We start from the raw sequence: 23,659 nt of genomic DNA, 5'->3' as shown, positions 1-23,659 counted from the left end.
CTCCCCTATATTAGTTGGCAGTAATTGATTTGCAAGCAAAGAAAACATACCTGTCCAGTTAGTTAGGAGAAAAGGAAAATAATTAGAGTGGTAGCAAAGTTAACTTGCCAGTCAAACTACTTCTCTGTGTCCTTGACACCCTCTAAATTTGAAATAGTTCAATACAGTAGCTCAAGTATAGTAGGACAAAATTTTCTAATTTAGTAATAATATTTTGGACGGTGATCGACTAGACCTAAAATATTAAAAAGTTTGAACGAGTTTAGGGTTAGAATAGTTCTATATTGATGACCTCTCTGAGAAGCAAGGCGTCGCAATTAGGATAACAACCAACCACTAATTGGAAGTATAAGATGTTGAGTCTGAGCTAAGTTAAGATCATACGATGGCCAAGAGCACGGCTTTTCGGCTAACGATAATTGTGGATAGAGTGCACCTCCCATAGGATAAGATAGGGATAGTGAGACGAATCTCACATCGCCTAATACTTATAAATATGACACCCTTCAAAATTTGATATAGTTTTGCATATGAAATATAATAAGATTAAACCTCTTGTCTGGCTAAAATATTTTGACGGCTGTTAGACTCAAGAGTCTAAAAAAAGTTGAGCAAACATAAGATTATAGTAGTTCTAGAGTCGGTGGCCTCTCTCTCTCTCTCTCTCTCTCTCTCTCTCTCTCTCTGGTTCCGATCCAAAGTTGCCATAAATGTGGATACTATACACCTAGATTGCGGTCAATATATCCGTGACATGCCTTCTTAGTCCATACATCATTGCCGGTCGTGTTTTCTGGCGCATTACTACATATCAACTCTTTTTATCGTATGTTATTATTTCATTGCAGATTTATTTTTAAAAGTTTCGACTACACATTCATAGAAGCTTCGTTTGGGACCTTAATTTTTCTTTCTTATTTTCCTTTTTTTTTTTTTGTCTGCCTCTACGCACAATCCGAACATTGCTTCGGCATTTCGTCGAACACAAACACCAAATCCACCTCCTATAGTCCTATTCCACCGGGGCAAAATGTTGGGCCTAATTTTCTAAACGGACCGAATCAGCTGGCCCATGTTATGGGCCCTAATTTTTGGCCCATTTGCCTTCCTACTGTGTGGGTGGGCCTATAAAGGCACGAGCGATAAAACCAAAATTTTACATGCGGAATTAGTGTCGTTAATGGATCTACCGCGGCCCGGAACGCCGAGGGTAAATATGGTCACTGGGCCCTGGTGGGCCCAATTTCTGAAAAGTAATAAATTTGCCGGGCTAGTTTAAGGCCTGGGTTCTTTTAGGGCTTTCGATCGGCCCATTCCCTATTCCGGCATACGAAGGGCCGGATTCTAGAATCTCAGGCCTAGGCCGAGCTCTCTCTCTAGCATCCGCACACAGCTCTACCGCAGTGCTATTAGATGCAGTGTTGTTTGAGTATTGCTATTACGTATCATCTCTAATCAGATATTTTTATTTTCAAAATGTTTTTTGAAACTTAGAATCTTTGTTTCAACCGTCCGCCACCATAGTGGAAATTTCACACTTTATATAAAGTTTACGAAACGTTTGCGTTAAAGAGTGTCTACACCAGTAAGGATACTTTTTGCATGCTGGCCCAGCCCAAACATTTGGAACACATTTTAAAGAAATGTGGTTTCTGGGGACAAATGCTTCTCCAAAATTCCAACAAATTAAGTCTACTTCAAACTGAACAATGTTGCAATAAAATTCAGAGAGAGAGAGAGAGAGAGAGAGAGAGAGCATAAGGAAAATGAGGGGTTTAAAGTGATGTCTCAACTGATTGACAAGGTCTCAATTAATACGTTCACCTCCTTTGGTCTCCTCCTCTGTGAGCTCTATCCTTGTCCACCTTGCCTCGCAGCCGCACGACACGCGGCGCACTTCGCTCGTTGTCGGACCAGACTCTTCCTTAATCTAAGCCCACACCCACCACCACGCATTGAAGTCAATTATCGCGAGGGGGACCGATTGATCAACTCAACTACTCTCTAGAATACTATTGAAACTCTCTTTCGCAGTTGCTGCGATCGATGCTATATATATATTCTCTTCTCCTATTTTGGTTATGCATGCATATCATCATCAGATCTTAGATTGTAACACAGGAGGAACATTGACAATCAAAAAAATAGTGAACTAACGTACTAGATCTGATGAATTCTCATGTTAAGATATTTTGCTCGTTCGCGGATCAAACGATAACATTTGGAGTTGGACAACACAGTGTCCGATCATGTCGCTTGCGCGCCTGGAGCACATTTGTGTTCCTGTCCACATGAGCATGTATATGCCAAAAGGGGGCCATAAACATGTATATAGCAAATGTTGCAAAGTTAATTTGAGCTCCACAGGACAAACATTCCTTGCCTATTTTTTCGGAGTCGAGAAAGGGACACTCTCTACCAATGTAAGAGTTTATTTGAAAGAGTTTAGTTGATGATCATTATTATATAATGGATAATGATTTTGATTTTTATTTACCTTGAGATAATTTGTGATTCAGATTTTTAATTTAATTGAGAGGTTTGAATGTTCTTGACCACTAGGCCATATTCTCTTCTTCTTTGTCACTATATATATACACTTATCTATATCTATATTTATATGTAAAAGAGTGAATAACAGTTTTGGGTCTGCCAATTTTTCTTCTGAATTAAAATATATATCCCTTCGTTCTAAAAATACATTTACATTTAAAATATCGGCATAATTTTTAGACATAATTTAAATTTTCAAATGTTTTTTTAACAACCGCTGTTAAAAAGTTTAAATTATCAACCGACACAATTAATGTTTTAAACTTATTTAAATTTTAAATAAGTCAAACCTAACTAGTTTATTATAATTCTTTCTATTTTTCTATTATATTAGATGATTTCAATCAAATAAAAATTTTAATTTAAAAGATAATTTTTGTAATGTACTTCGATTTAACAGATAAATCTTACTTAAGTAAAATATGCAATCATTCTTCTGACTTCTATACCAAAAGTAAGTGATTATAATAAAACAAAATGTATTTATTTTATGTACAAAGTAAAATTCTACAAGATACATATATAAGTAAAATTACTTTTCTAAATTTATTTTTTTAAAACAGTGTGCATTGCATGCACACTTAATTTAACTAGTGTATATATATATATATGAGTGAATAGAAGTTTTGGATCTATCAATTTTTTTTTTAGAAATGCCCTTTCTATTCTCAAAGTTTATCCATACTTAAAACAATTGCTATAAATTATTTTTAAAAAAATTAACAACTTGCACGATTTTAATATTTTAAACTAATTTAAATATTAATACACCAAATTTAACTAATCTACTATATTTCTTCCTATCTTTCTATCCAATTAGATGATTTATTTAATAAAATATTTAAATTTCCTAATCTACGTAAATTTAATAGATTAACTTAATTAAATCTACCATTGTTATCTCTACTTCCATGCCAAATTAGATGTTTGTAAATTAAATAAAATAAATTTATTTAACGTACACAGTATATTTATTCTAAAAATATATACACGAGTAAAAATATTTTTTTTGAGTTTTCTTTTAATGCAAAGCGCCCGTTGCACACACACTTCAACTGGTATATATGTACCTCTCTTTCTTCTCAGTAGAAGAAAATGAGATATATTCTCATAAGATCTCATAACTTTAACAATTTATATATGATGTGCCATTGCGAAAACAAAAAATCAACAATAGAAAAGGAGAACCAACCGTACCTAGAGCAAGTGGCAAAGGACTTGATGATTGGTACCCGAGATCCAAGTTCGAATCCTAGTTGATTCACATTTCCAGTTAAGTTTATTTCTAAATGAAATAAACGAAGCGGGTAGCGTGCTACCTATTTCTAAAAAAAAAAAAAAAACAAAAAAAAAAAAACAAAAACAAAAAAAAACAACGCAATAGAAAAGGACAGTGGAGCTGTTTAGTATAAAATTTAGTAACATGAGGAATATATATTCACTCATTGTGGATACTGGATAGACTGATTAAGTAAATCTACTGAATCTAACTGGATTTAGTAAATGTGTGAAAATAGTTTTTTTTTCTTTTTTGAAAATAAATAAATATGTGAAATAGTACAAATAACTTAATAACATCATCCGAAGTTCTACAGAGTTCTGTGCCTTAAGTTATTTTTGCTGGGCTTCATAACTCAACTGACCTTTCACATGCATGCTAACCGACATTAATATACTGGTCATTCAGTACATACAGCATGAATGTATTTATGTTTGAACTCGTGTATGTTTGTCCTTTATATGTTGCGTGTACATGAATGTGTGTGTGTGTGTCATACATGCATGTGTGTTTGTCACATATAGAGAGAGAGAGAAAGAGAGAGAAAGAGAGAGAGAGAGAGAGAGAGAGAGAGAGAACCATATATATGGCACTGTAGCTTGCTAACACAAGGTTAGGACTAAGTCAGAGAGATGCTTTCTAAATATCTATCTAGCTTCACAGCTATTTTAATGAGCCTCGTAGGTAGGTTGTGGACAAAGCTCTTTTTCCACCCCCTCAATGGGAGGGTCATTTGGCCTGTGGATAGTATAGTAGGAAGACCACTATCCCTAGACACTATTATAAAAACCCCCAGGGTGATGTGGTAGTCAAGGGGGAGAGAGAGATCTAGATAGAGAGAGAGAGAGAGAGAGATCTAGAGAGAGAGAGAGAGAGAGAGAGAGAGAGAGAGGTGAACATGGAACCCAGCTCACCTCTTTTTAGACCTATTTGAAGAAGGGGGTCCCTGCACCAATCTTCCATGGCCAAACATCTCTCCACCTTCTCTATATATTACGATTGGAACATAATTAATAGTATGTAAATAGTATATGCTATCAACTTTTAGTGGTTGGATTCACTATAGTATTACCACCAAATAGTAAACCCTAATAAAAATCTAAGAGTTAAAAAAATTAATAGTAAATACTTAAAAAACAAAGATAAAATCTAAATAGACAAGTCTTAAAAAGCACAGTCAAGAGCACTAGACAGAGAAAAGCAACAGGTCCACATTACCCTTCCCGCTACTGTTTGTGTTGGAACATGTGGTCATCATAGCTCGGATTCAATAAAGCTACCCCAACAGGTTGTGTAAGTTTCTGAGCTCCGAGCCCTAGTGTTTTTGACCCAGCCTGGTGAGTCCTACATGCATCAATGTGCTGGCTACATTATGGTTTGTCTAATGGCCCGGCCCCTCTCCTAGCCTGCAGTTGGTATAAATCTGTGCAACTATATATATTTAATAATATACCACTCTTAATTACTATTTGATGATTAATATATATAATAAAATTACCGACTGTTCCTATCGCAGATAGTAAGGGGATTCATGGCTGGCACCCAAGGTCCTCAGTTCGAAGTCTAGTTGTTTCATATTTTCAGCCAAGTTTATTTATGGAGCTTATACATAGCATGCTACCTGTATCTCGAAATTTATAAAGAACCATTCATTAATTATAGTTTTAAGATTGTTTTATCTAGACATCAAATAGTCCCAAAGATTAGTCATATTGAAAGAGTAGATATTAGTACTCAATTCACCAGAAATTGGTGTCAAAAAACTATAATTATAATCTGTATGGCTTTTATATATATAACACATAAAGCAAATTGACTTCTAATGTTGAAACCTCCATTATTAGATTGTTATAGAGATACAATGCATGGTACGCATGCAATGTGCATGCAATAATTTCTCCTCTACTCCCACGAGAAAGATAATCTTAGAAAATGGTGGGGGTTGCAGCAGCTTTTCTTTCCTTCACCATGACCACAAGCATATTACGAAAAAGAAGGATGCTTTGGTGAGTACATGTTGGTGTTGGTCTTCGGTGGTTGCCCACGTGCCGACCTTGATTGTTGCCATAGCTAGACCCACATCATTAATTATTTTGGGTTCAAAAGGAATTTCACTTTCCCCATTACAATGTTTATAGCTTTTTACTGCAACTTGCCTCCAGGTGGCAGGTCTCTATTGGCCCCTTTGGCAGTGAAAATTACCACCTAACATGTATCTACATAACAATATAAATATATGCTGTTGGATATTTACATATAAATATTGAAAAAGTTTTTTTTTTAAGAAAATTAATTATTTCAAAGGATGAGGGATTTTCTTGATCTCTATCAGTCTCATTCAAGTAGAAATCAAATCACCCAAACCAATTATAAAAAGCCCTTGCCCACACCCTATCAGGTCATACCCTGTCCAATACAAAGAACAAACAAAAGAGTGTATGTATATATATATATATATATATATATATATATATGTATTCTTTGTCTATGTGAGCTCAGGTTTTTAGCACTCTCACAGAAATGACACAGCCTAATATGCTTTACACAAATAGAGAACTCATGCTACAGGCATTAACAAAAATGATACTAAAAGAGGTATAACAATTAGTTAATGAGAATCATTCAAATTTAAATGGTTCTCAAAAACTCACAGTTCACTCATTGAATACTAGACGTGGAGAGCAAATAAATTGATTCCATAACCTTGAGATATTGAGAGAGTAATTAATAAAGAACCTGCTATATATATTATACCAATTATGTTATAGAGTTCGCGCGCCAGCTATATTATTGATAGTAAATAATATTTACTATTTATTTTTTGACTTTTAGATCAATACTATTCCACTTGCCTCTACTAAATTCTAAACATCCAAAAAATAATAAATTGATAATAACTACTATATTTTTAGTATCAATAACATTCCAGCCACATACTATGTAATATATCTACAATGGGTCGAAACAATTTGCACCAATTAAGAGCTCCTCACATAGTGAACCCATATTGGGTGGGGGGGGATGGTTAAGGGTTGAGGGAGTCACTGGGAGTCTGAGATAGTGAGCAGTAGATTGGTGTTCCATTGTCTTTTCCTTTTTGCCTTGTCAAATTATGTCTTGTCACAGCAAAAGCTCTGTCAACTTTGGAACAACCTGATCCAACTTCAACATGCACAACAATTGACCACCATTGACAGCCACTCATACATGTTGGCTTAAATAGACCAACATTCTACTCTGTAATGAAAGGTCAGTTTGTCGATCGAGTCACGTTCGAAATAGCATGAAACTGGATTGAACCGAGTCATGTTCGAAGTGGTGTAAAATTGGATAACGCAAGTTACAATCGAGATTTTTGGGTGCTATATCTCTTCACTTTAAGTGAATTAATTGTCTATTTCTAATAATTCGAATTTTTGAAATTAATGACCACCGCCAATGATTCGACAATATATCCTTAAAGTCGTTCATCAAATTAACCTAAACACTTTCCAATGCAGGTCTCGGGACATGTGTTGATTTGTCTCCTAGTGAAAGCTTTATCTTGATTTCTTTTTTTTCCCCCAAAAGATCTGATTTGACAATCAACGCTGAGGGCTTCAAAGTCAAATATTCCTCTTAATTATAGGGTACATAGAGAGGACATTTCAGGATGTCACCTCTTGTACTATGCAATGTTCATGAACTATTTTGTGGCTATCCATCTTTTTAACTTCAATTATGTTTTCAACTGCTTTTACTCAAGTGATATTAATGTATATAAGCACTGAGAAAGGGACAAATTAATTTCTGTTGAGAATATTTTAGTTAAATGATACAACGTACGTCACGTAGGTTTTTTTTTTTTTCCCATACTAATTAATTTAGACATCGATCGGTTTAATTAGGTATGAAATGAATTAAATTGTATTCCCAACATTTTTTTCATCTTATTTTTGTTTCAATTTTGTTTCCCTTCATGTGGACTTTTAAATTGAGTTGTTAGAGTGTTTAGTTCTCGAAAGATGGTAAATAGAAAAAATGATGGAAAACACTCTTTTTATAATTTTCGTTTTTCGGATAAAAAATACATAAAGTAATAAGAGACATTTTCATAAAATGCGAAAAAAAAACTTTTTCCGAAAAACTATTTTTCTTGAAAACCAAACAAATGAAAAGTACCTTCTCATCCAAAAAAAACTACTTTGTAAGATTTTTTTAAAAAAATTTTCTGAAAAAGCGAACGCCGGCCGCTTACTTCTCTTAGAAAGTAAAAAATAAACTTGAGATATATGATGATCATGATTAGGCAGGGAGTATCACAATACATTTTAATTTGGTATGTTTACTCCCAATATATGTGTGAAATAACTGCTAATAATTCTCATAACCTGGCATGACTCGAACTTAGAATCTTTTACTCTGATATCATGTGAAACAACCGCTATACTCCAGAAACTTAAGCTGTTAAAAATGATGTTTATATATTTTTATATTTAACAATAAGTATCAAGCGCATTAATTAGCATCCATCACAAAACTTATAGGTGAAGCAATAATTTGCATGATAGAAATAATAGGTTAAAAACTAAATACAGATACTAAAAATAGGAAAGCCGATTGTTCATAGCGCAAGTGGCAAAGGAATTAACATATAGTTGGTATTCGAGATCTAAGTTCGAAGCAAGTTGCTTCACATGTCCAGCTAAGTTCATTTCTAAACAAAAAATGAACGAAATAAACAACATACTACTTTTCTTTCTCGAAAAAAAAAAGAAAAATAGGACAGAAGCAACACAGGAACACACAAGAAGGGAAAGAAAAACTTGCGGATTTGTAATTACATTGTACATGAATTGATGAGTTCAATAGATCCAAAAGTTGTCAAACTGAAATGATCGGCTCCTAATAACTTGAATGGAACTATATATGGGGATGGTTGTAGCTGTCAAGTTGATAGTTAGTTGTAAACTCGTACATTTTTTTACGTCTCAACTTATTAAGATATCCGACATATATAGCAGAGAATGATGCTCAACTAGTTGATTGATTGTAATAGTAGTGGGCAAAGCATAATATCTGTATGGCACGTAAACATCACAACTTTAAGATCCTCAACACTTTTCATGCAACCATTACAAAATTCTGATGCTTCTGGTAATATTTGTGAAACAATTGTTGTACTTTAAAAACTTAAGCTGTTAGAGAACGGTGTTTAAATATTTTTATATTTAACAACATTGTTGCAAAATTTCATCAAATAGCAAGATAAAAACTTTGTGTGTGTACATGTGTATATATTTCTAAAACAAATTTTATTTTACTTTCGAGGGTTGCGGGTATTATTATAATTTTTCATTGAAGCTACAAAGGAATGCAATTTTATTGATTTATGCGCAAAGTACGTACTGATGAATGTGAAACACTTGAGAAGAAGAGAAGCGGAATAGGAAATAAGAGAGAGCAAATTAGAGGAGAATATGATACATGGTTATTCCTGCCATAGAAGTCTCCATCCGAATGGTTATGTCATGTCTCCCATGCCTTGATTATGTCCCCTGACTATAACCAATAACCTACTGTTGTATACAATATTTCTAATCTAATCTCCAGTACTTTAAAACAAAAGGAGGTTATCGATTAGTTTAGTCCTCTCCAGTTGAAATGATCGCTCGCCGTGAGAATCACACGAAATCTTTTCTTTTTGTTTGTTTATGGCCTCTCTCACTCACTGATTAGTCATGCTCCACGCTCCAGTGATATATCATAGCTTATTCGTCTTTCACAACTTTTCTCCGCATCAGAATTTTATCTTCACTTTCTTCGTCTGAATCTTCTACAAATCTTGTTTGAAAGTAGCTAAAGAGTGACCCATTTGACTCGCTTATTATTATTATTATTATTATTATTATTATTATTATTATTATTATTATTATTATTATTTTACTTAGAAACTTCTTCGAAACAACGGGAGCGAGAGAGCAGCGAATTTCAAGCCTATGTTTTCGTCGATCGCAATTTAAGAGAGTCCCATCTTTAAAACCTTTTTATTTTTCTCTGAATTCGATATATTTTGATTGTTATTATCGAATTGATAAGATAGTTATTATTGTGGCAATTACCATCTATATATCTTGGATTGGGGCTGATTTAACCGCAAAATAATTATAGGAGAATCACCAAAACAATTAGCAATTTCCAGCATGAGAAATTACGAGAAATTCTTTGTCCACAAGCGAAAAAAAAAAATGGCTGTAGACGTTTTAAACTTATATTATAACCCTCCATGTAAGGATTTAACCCCTCCCCCTTGAGTTTAAGCGTCTCTTTTTAAGTTTTTACATTAAAAAAGAAAAAGATTGTGATAAGGCAACCATTTTTGGTCGTAGAGCTAGCTAGCACAACTCTGAAATCGATAGAATAATATATACATTGGTATATATATATATACTGACTAGGTCTACTGTATTACTATTTTTGCTTATCCTATTATATGTTCAAGGCTCTATCTAGAAACAAGCATTTCCCAATATCTAAAAGTAAACTTTTTTTTATTTTTTTGAGAAAAAGATAAAGAGAGAGATTGTTTTAGCTCGCTTCATTCATTTAGAAAATGAACTAACTAACAAACCACTCCTTTCAAGAAAGAGCAAAGGGGGAGAAGAACCAAAAATACAAAAAAGGCAACGGTGAGAAGAACTAATTACGGTGTGTGTGTGAATATCTGAAAGTAAACTTATAACTCGTAAAACTATCATAAAATTTGTAACTATTCAACATGGAATTACTATCTTTTTTCTTCTTCATTTTTTTTATAAAGCTAAATGCAGTGTGAGATGTGGTGCTAACTATGAAGTAATTCATTAATATGTCCTAAACCCAATTCTCTCAGCAGATAAATATAGGAATCACTCTCTGTTACAAAGTTTTCATCAGTAGGCTTGTTGTGCTTGCTTAGAAACAAGAAACCCTAGCTCAAGTACGATGCCGACCCTGTCGGACAACGACCCGAGAAAGAAAGACATGAAAATAATGCAACATTCTCTTCAAAGGTGAATCGACCAAAGCAATCCCTCGCCAGTGGTCCTCGATCCTCATGTCATGCCATTACCCCGACATTAGTGTTGATACAGTTCTCAGATAATGACACAGCAACCAACCTTACAATCACAATCAAGGAGGAGGAGGAGAAGAAGAAGAAGAAGAAAAAAAAGGAGGAGGAGGATCAGAAGAAGAAGAAGAAGAAGAAAAGGAGATGATTCACAGATAGATATAATATTAATAAAAATTATTTATCACCCTTTGGAAGGAGAGAGAGAGAGAGAGAGAGAGAGAGAGAGAGAGAGAGAGAGATAGGGCAAAATTTGAAGGGTGGTGGAGAAGATGGCAAAGAGAGAGCACTTTCAGAGGCCGAGGTCACAGATGCCTACCTTTATGAAAGAATGGCAAGGAAAGAGACAGTGCAGAAAAGTATGTATGTGAAGCATAAAAATGGTGTCAATTTAAAACAATCAACATCGATCTTCATAGATGTTGGACCTCACTAGTCTCAGTACTAACACTAGCTGTTGCTTTCGCGGGGCTTGTCCGTCCGATGCCCGATTGGTCCAGAGCTCCAGCGCAGGCCGGAAAGACCGGATCGGTGTCTCATCTTTTAGGTTAGTGAAGCATCCGATGGCTACACTTGAGAAGCATGCATGGGCGCGGTGAAAGGCAAGTATTCAAGATATGGTCCCGACATGTTGTACGTGACGACACACTTGCGATCGTCGATCACCTGCTCCTCATGTTGTTTGTGGATAGGAAAATAAAACAAGAGTATTATATATATATATATATATATATATATATATATATATATATTGAGAGAGAAAGATAACACGCTACTTGTTTCATTCATTAAGTAGGTGAAATCAGCTACATAGAGTGAGGTAGCTTGGGCCTCGAGGGGACACTTAGACGATTAACAGACAATAACGAAAGGAAAAGCCCGATAAAAAAACAAGAACAAGCAGCAGAACGAAGGGTGTAAACCAACATCACCCTGTTCGACAAAAATCAATCCACTCCAACGCCAATACTCTGATACCGTGAGCAGTAGAGATAACGTTCATTGGAAGGTTCCGAAAGATAATATTGTTTCTTGCTATTATATATATTTTGTATAATAGCAAGCTTAATTAATTAATGACTTGTACAAATTAAAAGAGTAAACTATATATATATATATATATATATATATATATATATATGAACTCTTTGATTTAATCAATCTTGGTACATGGTATAACTTAATTATTAACTTGTACCAGGTACAAATTAATGAGATTAAACTCTTTAGGTTGGGGGGTAAAAGTAAGAAGAAGAGGAGGAGGATTAAACCCTATCACGTCACGCATTTATCGGTCGGTTTTTTGTCGTAGATAGATTGATATGCATACCTTGGGACCACTAGCATAGCAGATAGCCCACACTTAACAACCACAAGATATATACATATTGAGCTAATTATATATAACTTAAGTAAGTAACCTATAATATTGTTTTTATTTCATTTGTAGGGCTAGCTAGCACACGACTAAAGTTGGCTCGAGCTAGCCACCTAATTGAAAACTAATATGGGAACTATTGTTCAGATACTCAGCATTAGGAGCCCATGCATATAGGGACAATACAATATTCCACACCTGATGAAGACAATATTCCAAGCACGCCAAGGGACCATCAATTAATTGGTTGATTGTTTACATTATCATAATTAAATTACTTCATAGGTCTAGCTAGCTAGCTTCCTCTTAGCATGGCTAAATAAAAGAAACAAAACGAGATATTAGCTAGGCATGAGATTAGGGTTTTGTGCTGAAAAAGGAAAAGAAATGGTTGGGAGAGGCTTTTGACTGCATCATTACTTGCTTGGAATCCAAGCATTTCCAATGGGCATGTTTTGTGTAGTGATCAATAACAGTACAAATCTGGGTGCATGATTTTGTAAGATAATGCAAGTTGCGGCCGACACCGCAAGCTCTACGAGACCTCGAAAGCCAAGCTATGAATGAAAAGAAGCGATTCAAAAAAAAATTTCTAGCAAGCTAGGGCACTGATGTGAGATGGTTAACAGCTAATAAAGCGTGATTTGGCCTTCGAATAAAGTATTAATTGGGATTCAAAATAAGGGCGTTGAACCAATCATAAGCTAGATTCGAGCACAATACGTCCCTAAAGAGAGGAGAACACAGTACCTTAGGATTCAATTAATTATTTCATGTTGCTATGAAATCGGGCATTGCCGTCGTCTGTCGCTATTAGTGGAGACAAGCGATAAATTAAAGGGTAAGCTTGTTTTAATCACTTTGTAGTACAACTGTGAGAGTGCATGCAGCATTAACTTAATAAAGTTCAGTAGCTTTTTGTGCATTGTAATTAGTAATCACCATCACCAACACACACTCCATATATTCGCACTTGGACTTGCTAGGTTTTCAAACCTGGTGGCCACCTCACTTCTTACTAATAAGTTTGCGAATTGAAACAAATGTGTAATTAATTTAGTTTATCCATCATAAAACTAAACTAACTAAACTAATTGACTATGTGGCAAATATTAATGTTTATACTTTGTAAACAATATAAGCTAGAATATCTCCTACATAAAATTGAAGAGGTAATTGTGAAATGTAATCAAATTAATTATTTTGTTACCCTATTTACTCCTATATGTGGTCATGCATATAGTTTAACATTATAGATTGGAGCAGTGTTGAGACAATTAAGTTGGGAAGGACACAAATTAATTTAGAACATAGGGTGATGAACAACTAGAGATAGGATTGTTGGATAATGCAAGAGACAAGGCTAAGGATTTGAGGGGAATGGTGGCCTTAATCAATGTGTTTATTTCTTCTCCTTATTTCCTTCTTTGAATAAATTCTAGACTATTCCAAATCCCAGCTTGGTTGATGGTCAACACCCATTTCAATAGTGTGGCTTCCACCTCATATCCACACTAACACACACTCTCCTATGTACGTACCACATAAAAAGAGATGAGTCAAAGGTCAACTCTACCACAAATTGTGCCCAGATTTGGTCCACTACGTTAAGTTATAGATCACCCAACAGTACTTTGCACTCCTCCCTCTCTGATTTTCTTTTCTTTTCCAAAAAAATTATAATTTATTGGACCGTGAAGATTAGAATATAGTCCAACAGATAATCATGAGCTAGGCTTAGCTCCTATTTGGATATCAAAATATATATTGAATGACTATTTGTTGGTATAATAATTTTTTTTATGTAATTAAAGAATAATTTTTTTTTTTTTTTTTTTTACTTTTGAAAAAATCTTGGCATTGATGATTAAGTAAGATATCATATTTTATTTATGAAATAATTTATTATCTTGTTATAAAATAAACAACTTTAAAACTAAATATGATAATCATTGTCGACATTTTATTACAGTACTTCTCTCATTTACTAAATATCATTTTAAAAAGAAAATCGAATGAGATATTTATACATTCAAATAGAATTTTATTGCACAAAATAATTTCTTCCAATATAAGAAAAACACCTATTCTACGGTGGAGAGAGTGGTCAATGGTAAACGATCTTTTGTGTGGCTTTTTCCTTACATCCTCACGACACATTCTCCACTGCGAAACTAATATCTTTCCATGCATATATATATATATATATAAACTTGGTAGCACCAATGACTTGGTGCTATTAATAGTATATTAGTCTAGTTATATATATATATATATATATATATATATATATAAACTTAGGAATATTATCTTATTTTTGCCTGCATGAATGCCAATGTGATACGTAATCTATTTCCTCCCGTGAAGCTAGTGATGACCAATAGTGACCGTTAGTTTATGTAGAATTTTCAAGGTGGATTTTTCAAAGGTGGAAATGCTAACACATCATCATGGGGTGCATGCCATTATATTCATACTAATATTAATAAATAATTTACTAACTAAATTAAATATTTTATACATCTTGTATTGCCAAATAAACTGTTCATTATGTTTTAATAACCTATATAAAATAAGGTACAAAGAGAGCTTATTCTTTCATATATGTTTAATTAATGTTTTATGTTCATAATTTACTATCCGTATATAACACTGAATTTTTATTTTTTTTTATTTTTGAATTTTTTGAATTTCACCCGAACCTTACCAAGTAGAGCCCCAGAATTTGGGTCTATGGTTATGGCCTATATATTTCTAAGAAAATAATTATCCTCCATATATTGTGTATAGCCCATCATCAAGCTATATATATATATAGTTGAATTAACCAACATCAAAAGTTTCACTCTACTAATTAAAAGTAAATTTGTTATCGAATTAGAAATAGAGTAAGTAGTTTATGAAAGTCGCAATCCAAAAAAAAGTAGATAAAGGAAGAGAAAAGACACGTTAGGTCCTTAATAAAAGGACGGTTTGCCATTTTGGATGCGTAGTCGCATTTACTTAAATTTCTAATGCATATATGTTTGGTTGAAGAAGCCACCAAATTAAACAATAAAAGAACCAGCATGTACAAAGAAAAGTTGATACATTAATTATTGTGTCCGAGCTAGTAATTGACTTACATATACAGCGCATTAATCAAATTGTGGCCTTCAATAGTTGCTGCACTTATAGAGTGGACAAGAACCATATTCTTTGGGTCGATGACATCAAATTTCTAGCAATTTTCACATTTTGTTGGTTAAAAAAGAATTATATAAATACGTGCAAACATATTATTCCAAGTATTTTCTCTTCACTATATGAAGCATTATCTACACACACACACACACACACACTTTTTGATTATCAGATAAGTCGTTCTCGCCCAAACCAGCATTAAAATATGTTAATATTTATTAGAGCTATAATTAATTTCGATTTTGTTCTTAAGTAATTAACAGATGCTACTAATCCGCTCTGTCTTGTCTCAGGTCTTCTCCGGTTTCCGGCTGTCGACACATATTCTCAAAAAGAAAACCCACTAACAAGTAATCTAATATTCTACCCAACTCATACATAGAAAATCAAATCCAAATATATATATCACACATCAAAGTATTGTGCGTGAGATGGAGTCACATATTATCTTTCGAGGAAAAAGGAACAAGCTTTTCAAAAGAGAAAATGTCAACTCATTACATGTCTTCCTTTTTTTTGCCTTCTTCTTTATTTTTTTTTTCTTTTTGGCCAATTTGCATAAAAAATTTATTAATTTTAAGTTTTTGTAAAAATAGACCGTCTTTTTGAATTTTGCAGATTCAGACCGAATTTTTAGAAAACTAATCAAAATATTCTTATTCTCTGACCGCCTCACCTCTGTCCTGTGCACCCTCACCCTCGCCTGCACACCCTCCCTCCACCTTCCTTACTTCTGACCCCGTCGAGGTCCCGCATCGACCTTCTTCTGACCTCGCCGAGGCGAGGAAGGTGGAGGGAGGATGCGCGGGCGAGGATCAGGGTGTGGGGATGGAGGCGAGACGGTCCGCCTCCGCCTTCGCCTTCGCCACTCTCTTCGGACAGAAAGAAAAAAAAAAGAATGAGAGAAAAAAAAAAGAGGAGGGAAAAAAAAATAATTTTAATCAGTTTTTTGAAAATGTGATCCGAATCTATAAAATTTAAAATGACATCTTTCTTTTACATAAGCTCAAAACTAATAAATTTTTTATGCAAGTTGGCCTTTTTTTTAAATATTTTTTCGCTTTCGGGGCAATGAGGATAACACGAGTACATAGCAATAATGAATGAGGTACGGATTAGAGTGGAATGGCTCATGTATTATGGATAGCAGAGAGGATAACAGGGACAAAGAGAGATGTGGAGAGTGGACATTTGGCTATGTCCATCATAGGGAACAAAAAGGTGGACAGGCTCAGTTTTTTCTCCTTTTTTTTTTTTTTTCTTTTTTTCGAGTTTTCACTCCCCTCTTCTCATCTTTTAATGAGGGAGGACTCCTCCAATTTTTGATTGGACTCTTTTGCAAAGTACTACCAATGTGTTTCCTCCTTTGTGAAGCTCTGTCTCAATTACATCCACGAATTTTAGAGCTCATGCATGCAATTTTAGGCCCACGTCGTACATATATGTCCTGGTTTATTGAACCTGCGCCCACTGCTAGAGAGAGAGAGAGAGAGAGATCATGATCATTCACCCTATCTTAAAAGTTCAATCAAGTATCTAAATATATATATAATTTTAGAACCAACGTTGCGATAATTGTAAAATAATTATATTTTTCCTCTAAAAGAATAAGCTGTCAGAAAAATATTATTTAGCATGTTATATTAGAGAGTTCTTCCCCTTGCTCGGGCTCAAGGCACCATTAGGTCCATTACACCCAGGTTGTGAACTTCAAAGAAATGGAGCTTGTACTTCAATGAAACAATAAAGTACTGAGATTCAAACTCGATATATATTTTAACAGTAATGGAGGGTTCATACCAACCGTCTCTAGAGCAAGTGGCAAAGGCCTTGGTAGTTGGTATCCGAGACCCAAGTTTGAATCCTACTTGATTCACATTTCCAGCTAAGTTTATTTCTAAATGAAATAAACGAAACAGGTAGAGTGCTACCTATCTCTCAAAAAAAAAAAAGAAAAAAGAAAAAAAAAGAGTAATGGAGGGTTCATCACTGAGAGATGCATGAGTGACATGGAGCACCAGGTGCAAACGATTAAACTTTGCTTTCATCAACTACTCCTTTTGTCGATACTACTATCATGCATATGCTGGTGTCATTAGCCACTTATAATCGAACGCATGCACCTACCAACAGTCACTAGACCTCATCGATCAAGCAAACATGTTTTCTCCATGCCTCAAAAGTAATGCTTTGTGTTGTTTGATTCAATTCATTGGATCTATGGAGATAACAATAATTATTATTATTATTTTGTTTCTTCATTTCTCAGTGAATTTTCCTTTTTCTCCTACTTTTGGAGGCTACAAAGAGATAAAGAAGCATCAGCAACAAACCTAATTGGTGCCCAAATGAAATTTGAAGGGAATCCACATGGCTTTTTCATGGGACAAGAGCACGTGAGGTGCCTACGCTAAAGTGGCAATGTAAAATTGTGTTGCTTCAGAATTTCTCACTTATTTATTTCAAGGGAAATCACTTCTTGTTTGTTTGTTTGTTAGCGTGTGTGTATTTGTCACTGGTTTATTGCAGTCTCTATAGTTTTGTCACAAAGTAATAAGAAAATTAACAAGTATATCCATCTTGTTAAAGAATATAAAATAACTACTGTTATTTATATTTCAAAGAACAGTAATTTTAAGAGCTCAGACACAGAACCATTTATTTTGAGATCATGTTAAATTATATAAAATAATCATTATTTTTTAAAAATTTAAGCTACCAAACAATAATGTTTCTATATTTTTATATTCAAGACATCTTACATTAATCATTCAAGTACTTTTACGGGCGCAACTTAACCTCTACTTCGATCTCGAGCTCAAACCCAATGGGAAGCCTAGTTTCAATGAAATGATCGATCATTGTAGTGATGATTAGGACAAGGAGCATGGACGAGTGACTTGGGTGCTCCTTAATTTCTTAAGTGATTGCTAAACAAGAAATTAATAATTTTCTCAAAAGAAAAGTTAAAAAAAAAAAAGAGAGAAACCAAACAAAGAAGATGGAATCTTAAAGGTCTAGTGATCTATGCCTACAATATGTGCAGTAATTAATTGATTCATGTCCTATTAAAATTCTATTATTCAGGATTTGTTGGTAATTAATCATTAACTCATTTGTAGGGACATTACATAACTAAGACAGGTTAAGGTGGTGTGTTGTTCTACTTTTTGTATTATTTGGCCTTGCTTTACTTTGATAAGTAGCCGGTTTTACATAGAGTTCATTAATTATTTGAGAAAAAGTACGAGAATGTATAGAAACCAATGAATACACAATGCGCGGATTGTGAATAGTGTACGCATACATATAATTTTTTTTTTTTTTTTTCTGACAACATACATTCAGACCATTTTGGAATTACAGGAGTACGTATATTTTATTTAAACAAAGTCCACGGTCAAATTTAAAAGTGCGAATATACGAAAACACGTACTGCTGCATCAAATGTTTGGTGATATGGGCATAGATAGATAGCGTTACTCTGTGATGCAACTTACTGATCGAATATGATCAGATTTAATATTTGCGATATGTCCGCACCAGTAACACTGCTTCATTACTCTTTCCCAATTAGGCACAACTTCAAACAAAAGCTTCAAGCTTAAATTGGAGAGTAAGTGGATGGTACTTCCAAGCTTACTAAATGATTGAGTTTAATTTACTTGAAAGTAATTAATTAATTAATTAATTTTTTTTTTTTTTTTTACCGGGAAATGTAGCAGTTGCCGGTTCTTTGAGGAACAAGTGGGGAGTACGACGAGTACGCCTCTCGCATGTTGACCGCCTATTGCCCGCGGGGGGAACTCCCAAACCCCTCGCTCCTCACCTTTGCTTCCGCCTAAAACTACACCTTGAGCCGCTTCCTAGTAAATCGCTTTTTCTTAAGCTTATTAACTAATAATTAAGCTTATTAATCTAGTAACACCTCTCCTGGTTTTCTTTGCACGGCACAATTGACATTTCAAATCCCAAGATCCGTATTTAATTTGAATACGTACGTATGTACTAAGCTACGCTAAGCACTTCCATCTCAGTGAACTTTTATAGGGAGGATTAATAATGAAAAATTCGGTTGAGTAGGTATATATTAATGAATTTATCTTAACAATTTGTGATTGTTTCTTTTACAGTAAAAGGCAATATTTTGGTAGCCGTTACGTGCCCAGTATTTCGATTTTGGTTCGAAAGGGGTTTATAAAGAAAACGAGTAATAACAAGATTAATAAATTAAATCGAACTATATCATAAGTTTTTTTTTTCAAAAGATGGTGCTAGGGGAATGTGCTTGTTTTTGTTATAAAAAATAATTACAAATAAGTTGCAGGGACGAGAAATTGTAGAAGTTCAGTGCATGGACGTAACTGCAAATGTACATAATAATAATCATCGTAATTCGAGGTCATTCCAAATGTATGTCCACATGACAGCTAAGCATATGAAACTAAATTGGCATTACGAAACTCACATATAACACACACACACACACACAATATTTTTGTGAGGCTCAAAGAAACCACCTCCTCTTTTATTTTTTTAAAAAATGACCACGAAAGAGTATACATTATAAATATATGTACACAAAACAAATAATACAGCTTTTTATCATTAAAATTAAAAAACAGTATACTTCCTTTTTACTATTCTCTTTGAAGCATCATAGAGAGACAAAGTGTCCCCACCCTCTCCCATATCCCTCTCTATATATTCCCCTCACGACCCGTATTCCTCTCACCACACATACAAAACCCATTCCCTCTCCTTCTCCACCTCTCTCTCTCTCTCTCTCTCTCTCTCTATACACATACAAACACACACGCACTCTCTTACAAATTAAGATGCCAGAAGCGCCCAAGACCGCGCAACCTCCGGTTGCAACCGACGTGCCCGAGGAGCACAGGAAGGCACTGGAGTTCATCGATGACGTGACAGCGAATGCTGATGAGGTGCAACGCAGCGTTCTTGCGGAGATACTAACGCAGAACGCAGCGGCGGAGTACCTGCACCGGCACGGCCTGAAGGCCTCGGCAGCCCCCGACGCCGACGCCTTCAAGCGGCTCGTGCCCGTCGTGACCTACGAGGATCTCCAGCCCGATATCCTCCGCATCGCCCACGGCGACTCCTCCCCGATCCTCTCTGGCCGCCCCATCTCCGAATTCCTCACTAGGTTTGTACACAAATATTGCAATCTCTCTCTCTCTCTCTCTCTCTCTCTCTCTACAATGTGTTCAGCAGCAACAATTTGCAACCACCAAGAGGACAAATATATAATTGCATGGACCGGGACAACATTTAGTAGCCGGTCTCCTAAAATTCAATCTCACTGCAGGTTATAAAAACTAAGTATAAACTATGACCAATAAGATCTTAAAGATGCATGTGTATATTTGTAAAAAATATATGACAAATCTATATTTCCTATATGAATATAGAAGCGAATAATAGTCTTTTGGGTGCAAAACTTGATCTTTGGTCGACTAATAAACGGTAGCTAATTAGCAGTACTTCAGATGTTGGGTGTTTAAATTTTGTAGACGTACCACATTCGACAATTTGGATCAAAACTTTAAGCCCTTTAATTGATTCGATTAACTGTAGGGTGAATAATAAATTTTGTTCCGAGATTTGCATATAATAAGTACTATACTAATTATCTGAGACTTGGTTTGGTACGAATATAAGTAAGAACTAGTTATCTGAAACTTCATTTTTCTTGTATGATCGAAATAGTTCGGGAACGTCGGGCGGGGAGCGAAAGCTGATGCCGACGATCGCGGATGAGCTGGACCGGCGGTCGATGCTGTACGGGCTCCTGATGCCGGTGATGAGCCGCTCCGTGGCGGGCCTCGACAAGGGCAAAGGGATGTACCTCCTCTTCGTGAAGTCGGAATCGCGCACCCCCGGCGGGCTCCCGGCGCGCCCGGTCCTCACCAGCTACTACAAGAGCCGCCACTTCCTCGACCGCCCTTACGACCCCTACAACGTCTACACGAGCCCGAACGAGGCGGTGCTCTGCGCCGACTCCTACCAGAGCATGTACGCGCAGCTCCTGTGCGGCCTCATCCACCGCGACGACGTCGTCCGCGTCGGCGCCGTCTTCGCGTCCGGCTTCATCCGCGCCATCCGGTTTCTGGAGAAGCATTGGCCGAGAATGTGCCGCGACGTCCGCACCGGAATTCTCGATCCGGAGATCACCGACCGCGCCGTCCGGGAGGCCGTCGGGAGGGTCCTCCGGCCCGACGGGGAGCTCGCAGACGTCATCGAATCGGAGTGCGGGAAACGGTCGTGGGACGGGATCATACGGCGGCTGTGGCCGAACACCAAGTACATCGACGTGATCGTGACCGGGACGATGGCGCAGTACATCCCGACGCTCGAGTCCTACGGCGGCGGCCTCCCGCTGACGTGCACCATGTACGCCTCGTCCGAGTGCTACTTCGGGCTCAACCTGAACCCAATGTGCAAGCCCAGCGAGGTCGCCTACACGTTGATCCCCTCCATGGGCTACTTCGAGTTCTTGCCCGTTAGAAATTACGGCAACGGACCCGCCAACGCCGCCGCCGTCGATCACCGCGACTTGGTCGACCTCGTCGACGTCAAGCTCGGCCAAGAGTACGAGCTCGTCGTCACCACTTACGCGGGTAAAATTTTAATTTTACTATCCAATCTTATTATACCTGTCGTACCATCAATCATGTCCAACGACAGAATAATTTAATATGTTATATATATATATATATATATATATATATATATATATATATATATATATATAAAGAGTGAAAATGCACCAGGATAGGATTGAGTGATGGAGTGATGGAGTAAGTAACGTAGTAGTGGATATTGTACAGGTTTGTATAGGTATAGAGTGGGGGACGTGCTGAGGGTGGCGGGGTTCAAGAACAAGGCGCCGCAGTTCAAGTTCGTGCGGCGGAAGAACGTGGCGCTGAGCATCGACGCGGACAAGACGGACGAGGTGGAGCTGCAGGCGGCGGTGCAGAAGGCGGTGGGGCACCTGGAGCCGTTCGGCGCGTCGCTGGTGGAGTACACGAGCTACGCGGACGCGGCGAGCATCCCGGGCCACTACGTGCTGTTCTGGGAGCTGAGGGCGGGGCCGGCGGCGCCGGTGCCGCCGCCGTCGGTGTTCGAGGACTGCTGCCTGGCGGTGGAGGAGGCGCTGAACAGTGTGTACCGGCAGGGGCGGGCGTGCGACCGGTCGATCGGGCCGCTCGAGATCCGCGTCGTCGAGGAGGGGACCTTCGACAAGCTCATGGACTACGCGCTGAGCCAGGGCGCCTCGATAAACCAGTACAAGGCGCCGCGGTGCGTGCGCCCGGGGCCCCTCGTCGAGCTCCTCGACGCCCGGGTGCGCTCCAAGTTCTTCAGCCCCAAGTGCCCCAAATGGGTCCCCGGCCACAAGACGTGGAGCAGCAACGACGATTAATTAACGCAATGCAAATGCAAATGCAAATGCAAAAGCAAATGCTCTACTGATGATTAATTAAGTTGCGTGCTGCTAAATTTAAAGGGCCGGTCTAATTGTAATGTGTCGTCGTGATCCTTTCGTGATCATCTCGCACTTGCTCAAGGAGAGGGAGTGATTGGTGTCTTCTTTACTCTCTTTTTTTTTTCCCCCTACCTTTTGTTTTGTTTTGTTTTTTTTGTATTTTCGTCTTTTTCTTCCTTTTTTTTTTTTGGTTAATTAGATCGATGTTTGTTAAGTTTTAGAGTCCATGAAAATCGTGTACAAACAGTTCCTTTCAAGGGAGTTTGTTTTCTAGTCTTTCTAGAATTTCCAATATATATTGTGGTTCTTTCTTTTATACTCTATCTTAGATTTGATTTCTTTTTTTAATTTCAAGGGAGTTTGTCTTCTTACTATTGTTTGTCTTCTTACTATTTTTTTTACCTATTTTCGGAGGCTGAAACTGATTTCATTTTGTATGTCTAGTTCATTTTGCTTAATAAATAAAGTATACAGCTCGCTATCTATTTCTCAATACATATATATACTTTTTTTCTATTTGTTTGTTTAAACAAAGCCAAGCACAAAAGGTCGTAATGTCTCATACTTTCCAATTCATGCCAGGAATAGTGCCCACAAAAGCCTCATGGGCTCGTCTCGAGAACAACATACATAATAATCCAATTAATGGACCAAAAAACATCTACAAAT

At 36.5% G+C, this 23,659-nt stretch overlaps 1 protein-coding gene across 1 annotated transcript; it reads left to right on the top strand.

Moving 5' to 3' along the window:
- On the top strand, positions 20,232-23,306 carry LOC109712463 (probable indole-3-acetic acid-amido synthetase GH3.1). The gene is made up of 3 exons (XM_020236035.1): positions 20,232-20,650; positions 21,214-22,124; positions 22,335-23,306. The coding sequence occupies exons 1-3, from the start codon at positions 20,322-20,324 to the stop codon at positions 22,925-22,927; spliced, it is 1,833 nt and encodes a 610-aa protein (XP_020091624.1). The 5' UTR covers positions 20,232-20,321; the 3' UTR covers positions 22,928-23,306.

Source organism: Ananas comosus, linkage group 7 (genome assembly GCF_001540865.1).
Source record: "Ananas comosus cultivar F153 linkage group 7, ASM154086v1, whole genome shotgun sequence".
NCBI classification, from domain to species: Eukaryota; Viridiplantae; Streptophyta; class Magnoliopsida; order Poales; family Bromeliaceae; genus Ananas; species Ananas comosus.
The sequence above is the reverse complement of the archived record's forward strand: the minus strand, read 5'-3'. Positions and strand labels throughout refer to the sequence as shown.

Coding starts and splice junctions, on each gene's coding strand:
- LOC109712463 (XM_020236035.1), top strand. CDS start 20,322: ATGCCAGAAGCGCCCAAGACCGCGCAACCTCCGGTTGCAACCGACGTG. Junction 20,651..21,213: donor ATCTCCGAATTCCTCACTAG/GTTTGTACACAA, acceptor TGATCGAAATAG/TTCGGGAACGTCGGGCGGGG. Junction 22,125..22,334: donor CGTCGTCACCACTTACGCGG/GTAAAATTTTAA, acceptor GATATTGTACAG/GTTTGTATAGGTATAGAGTG.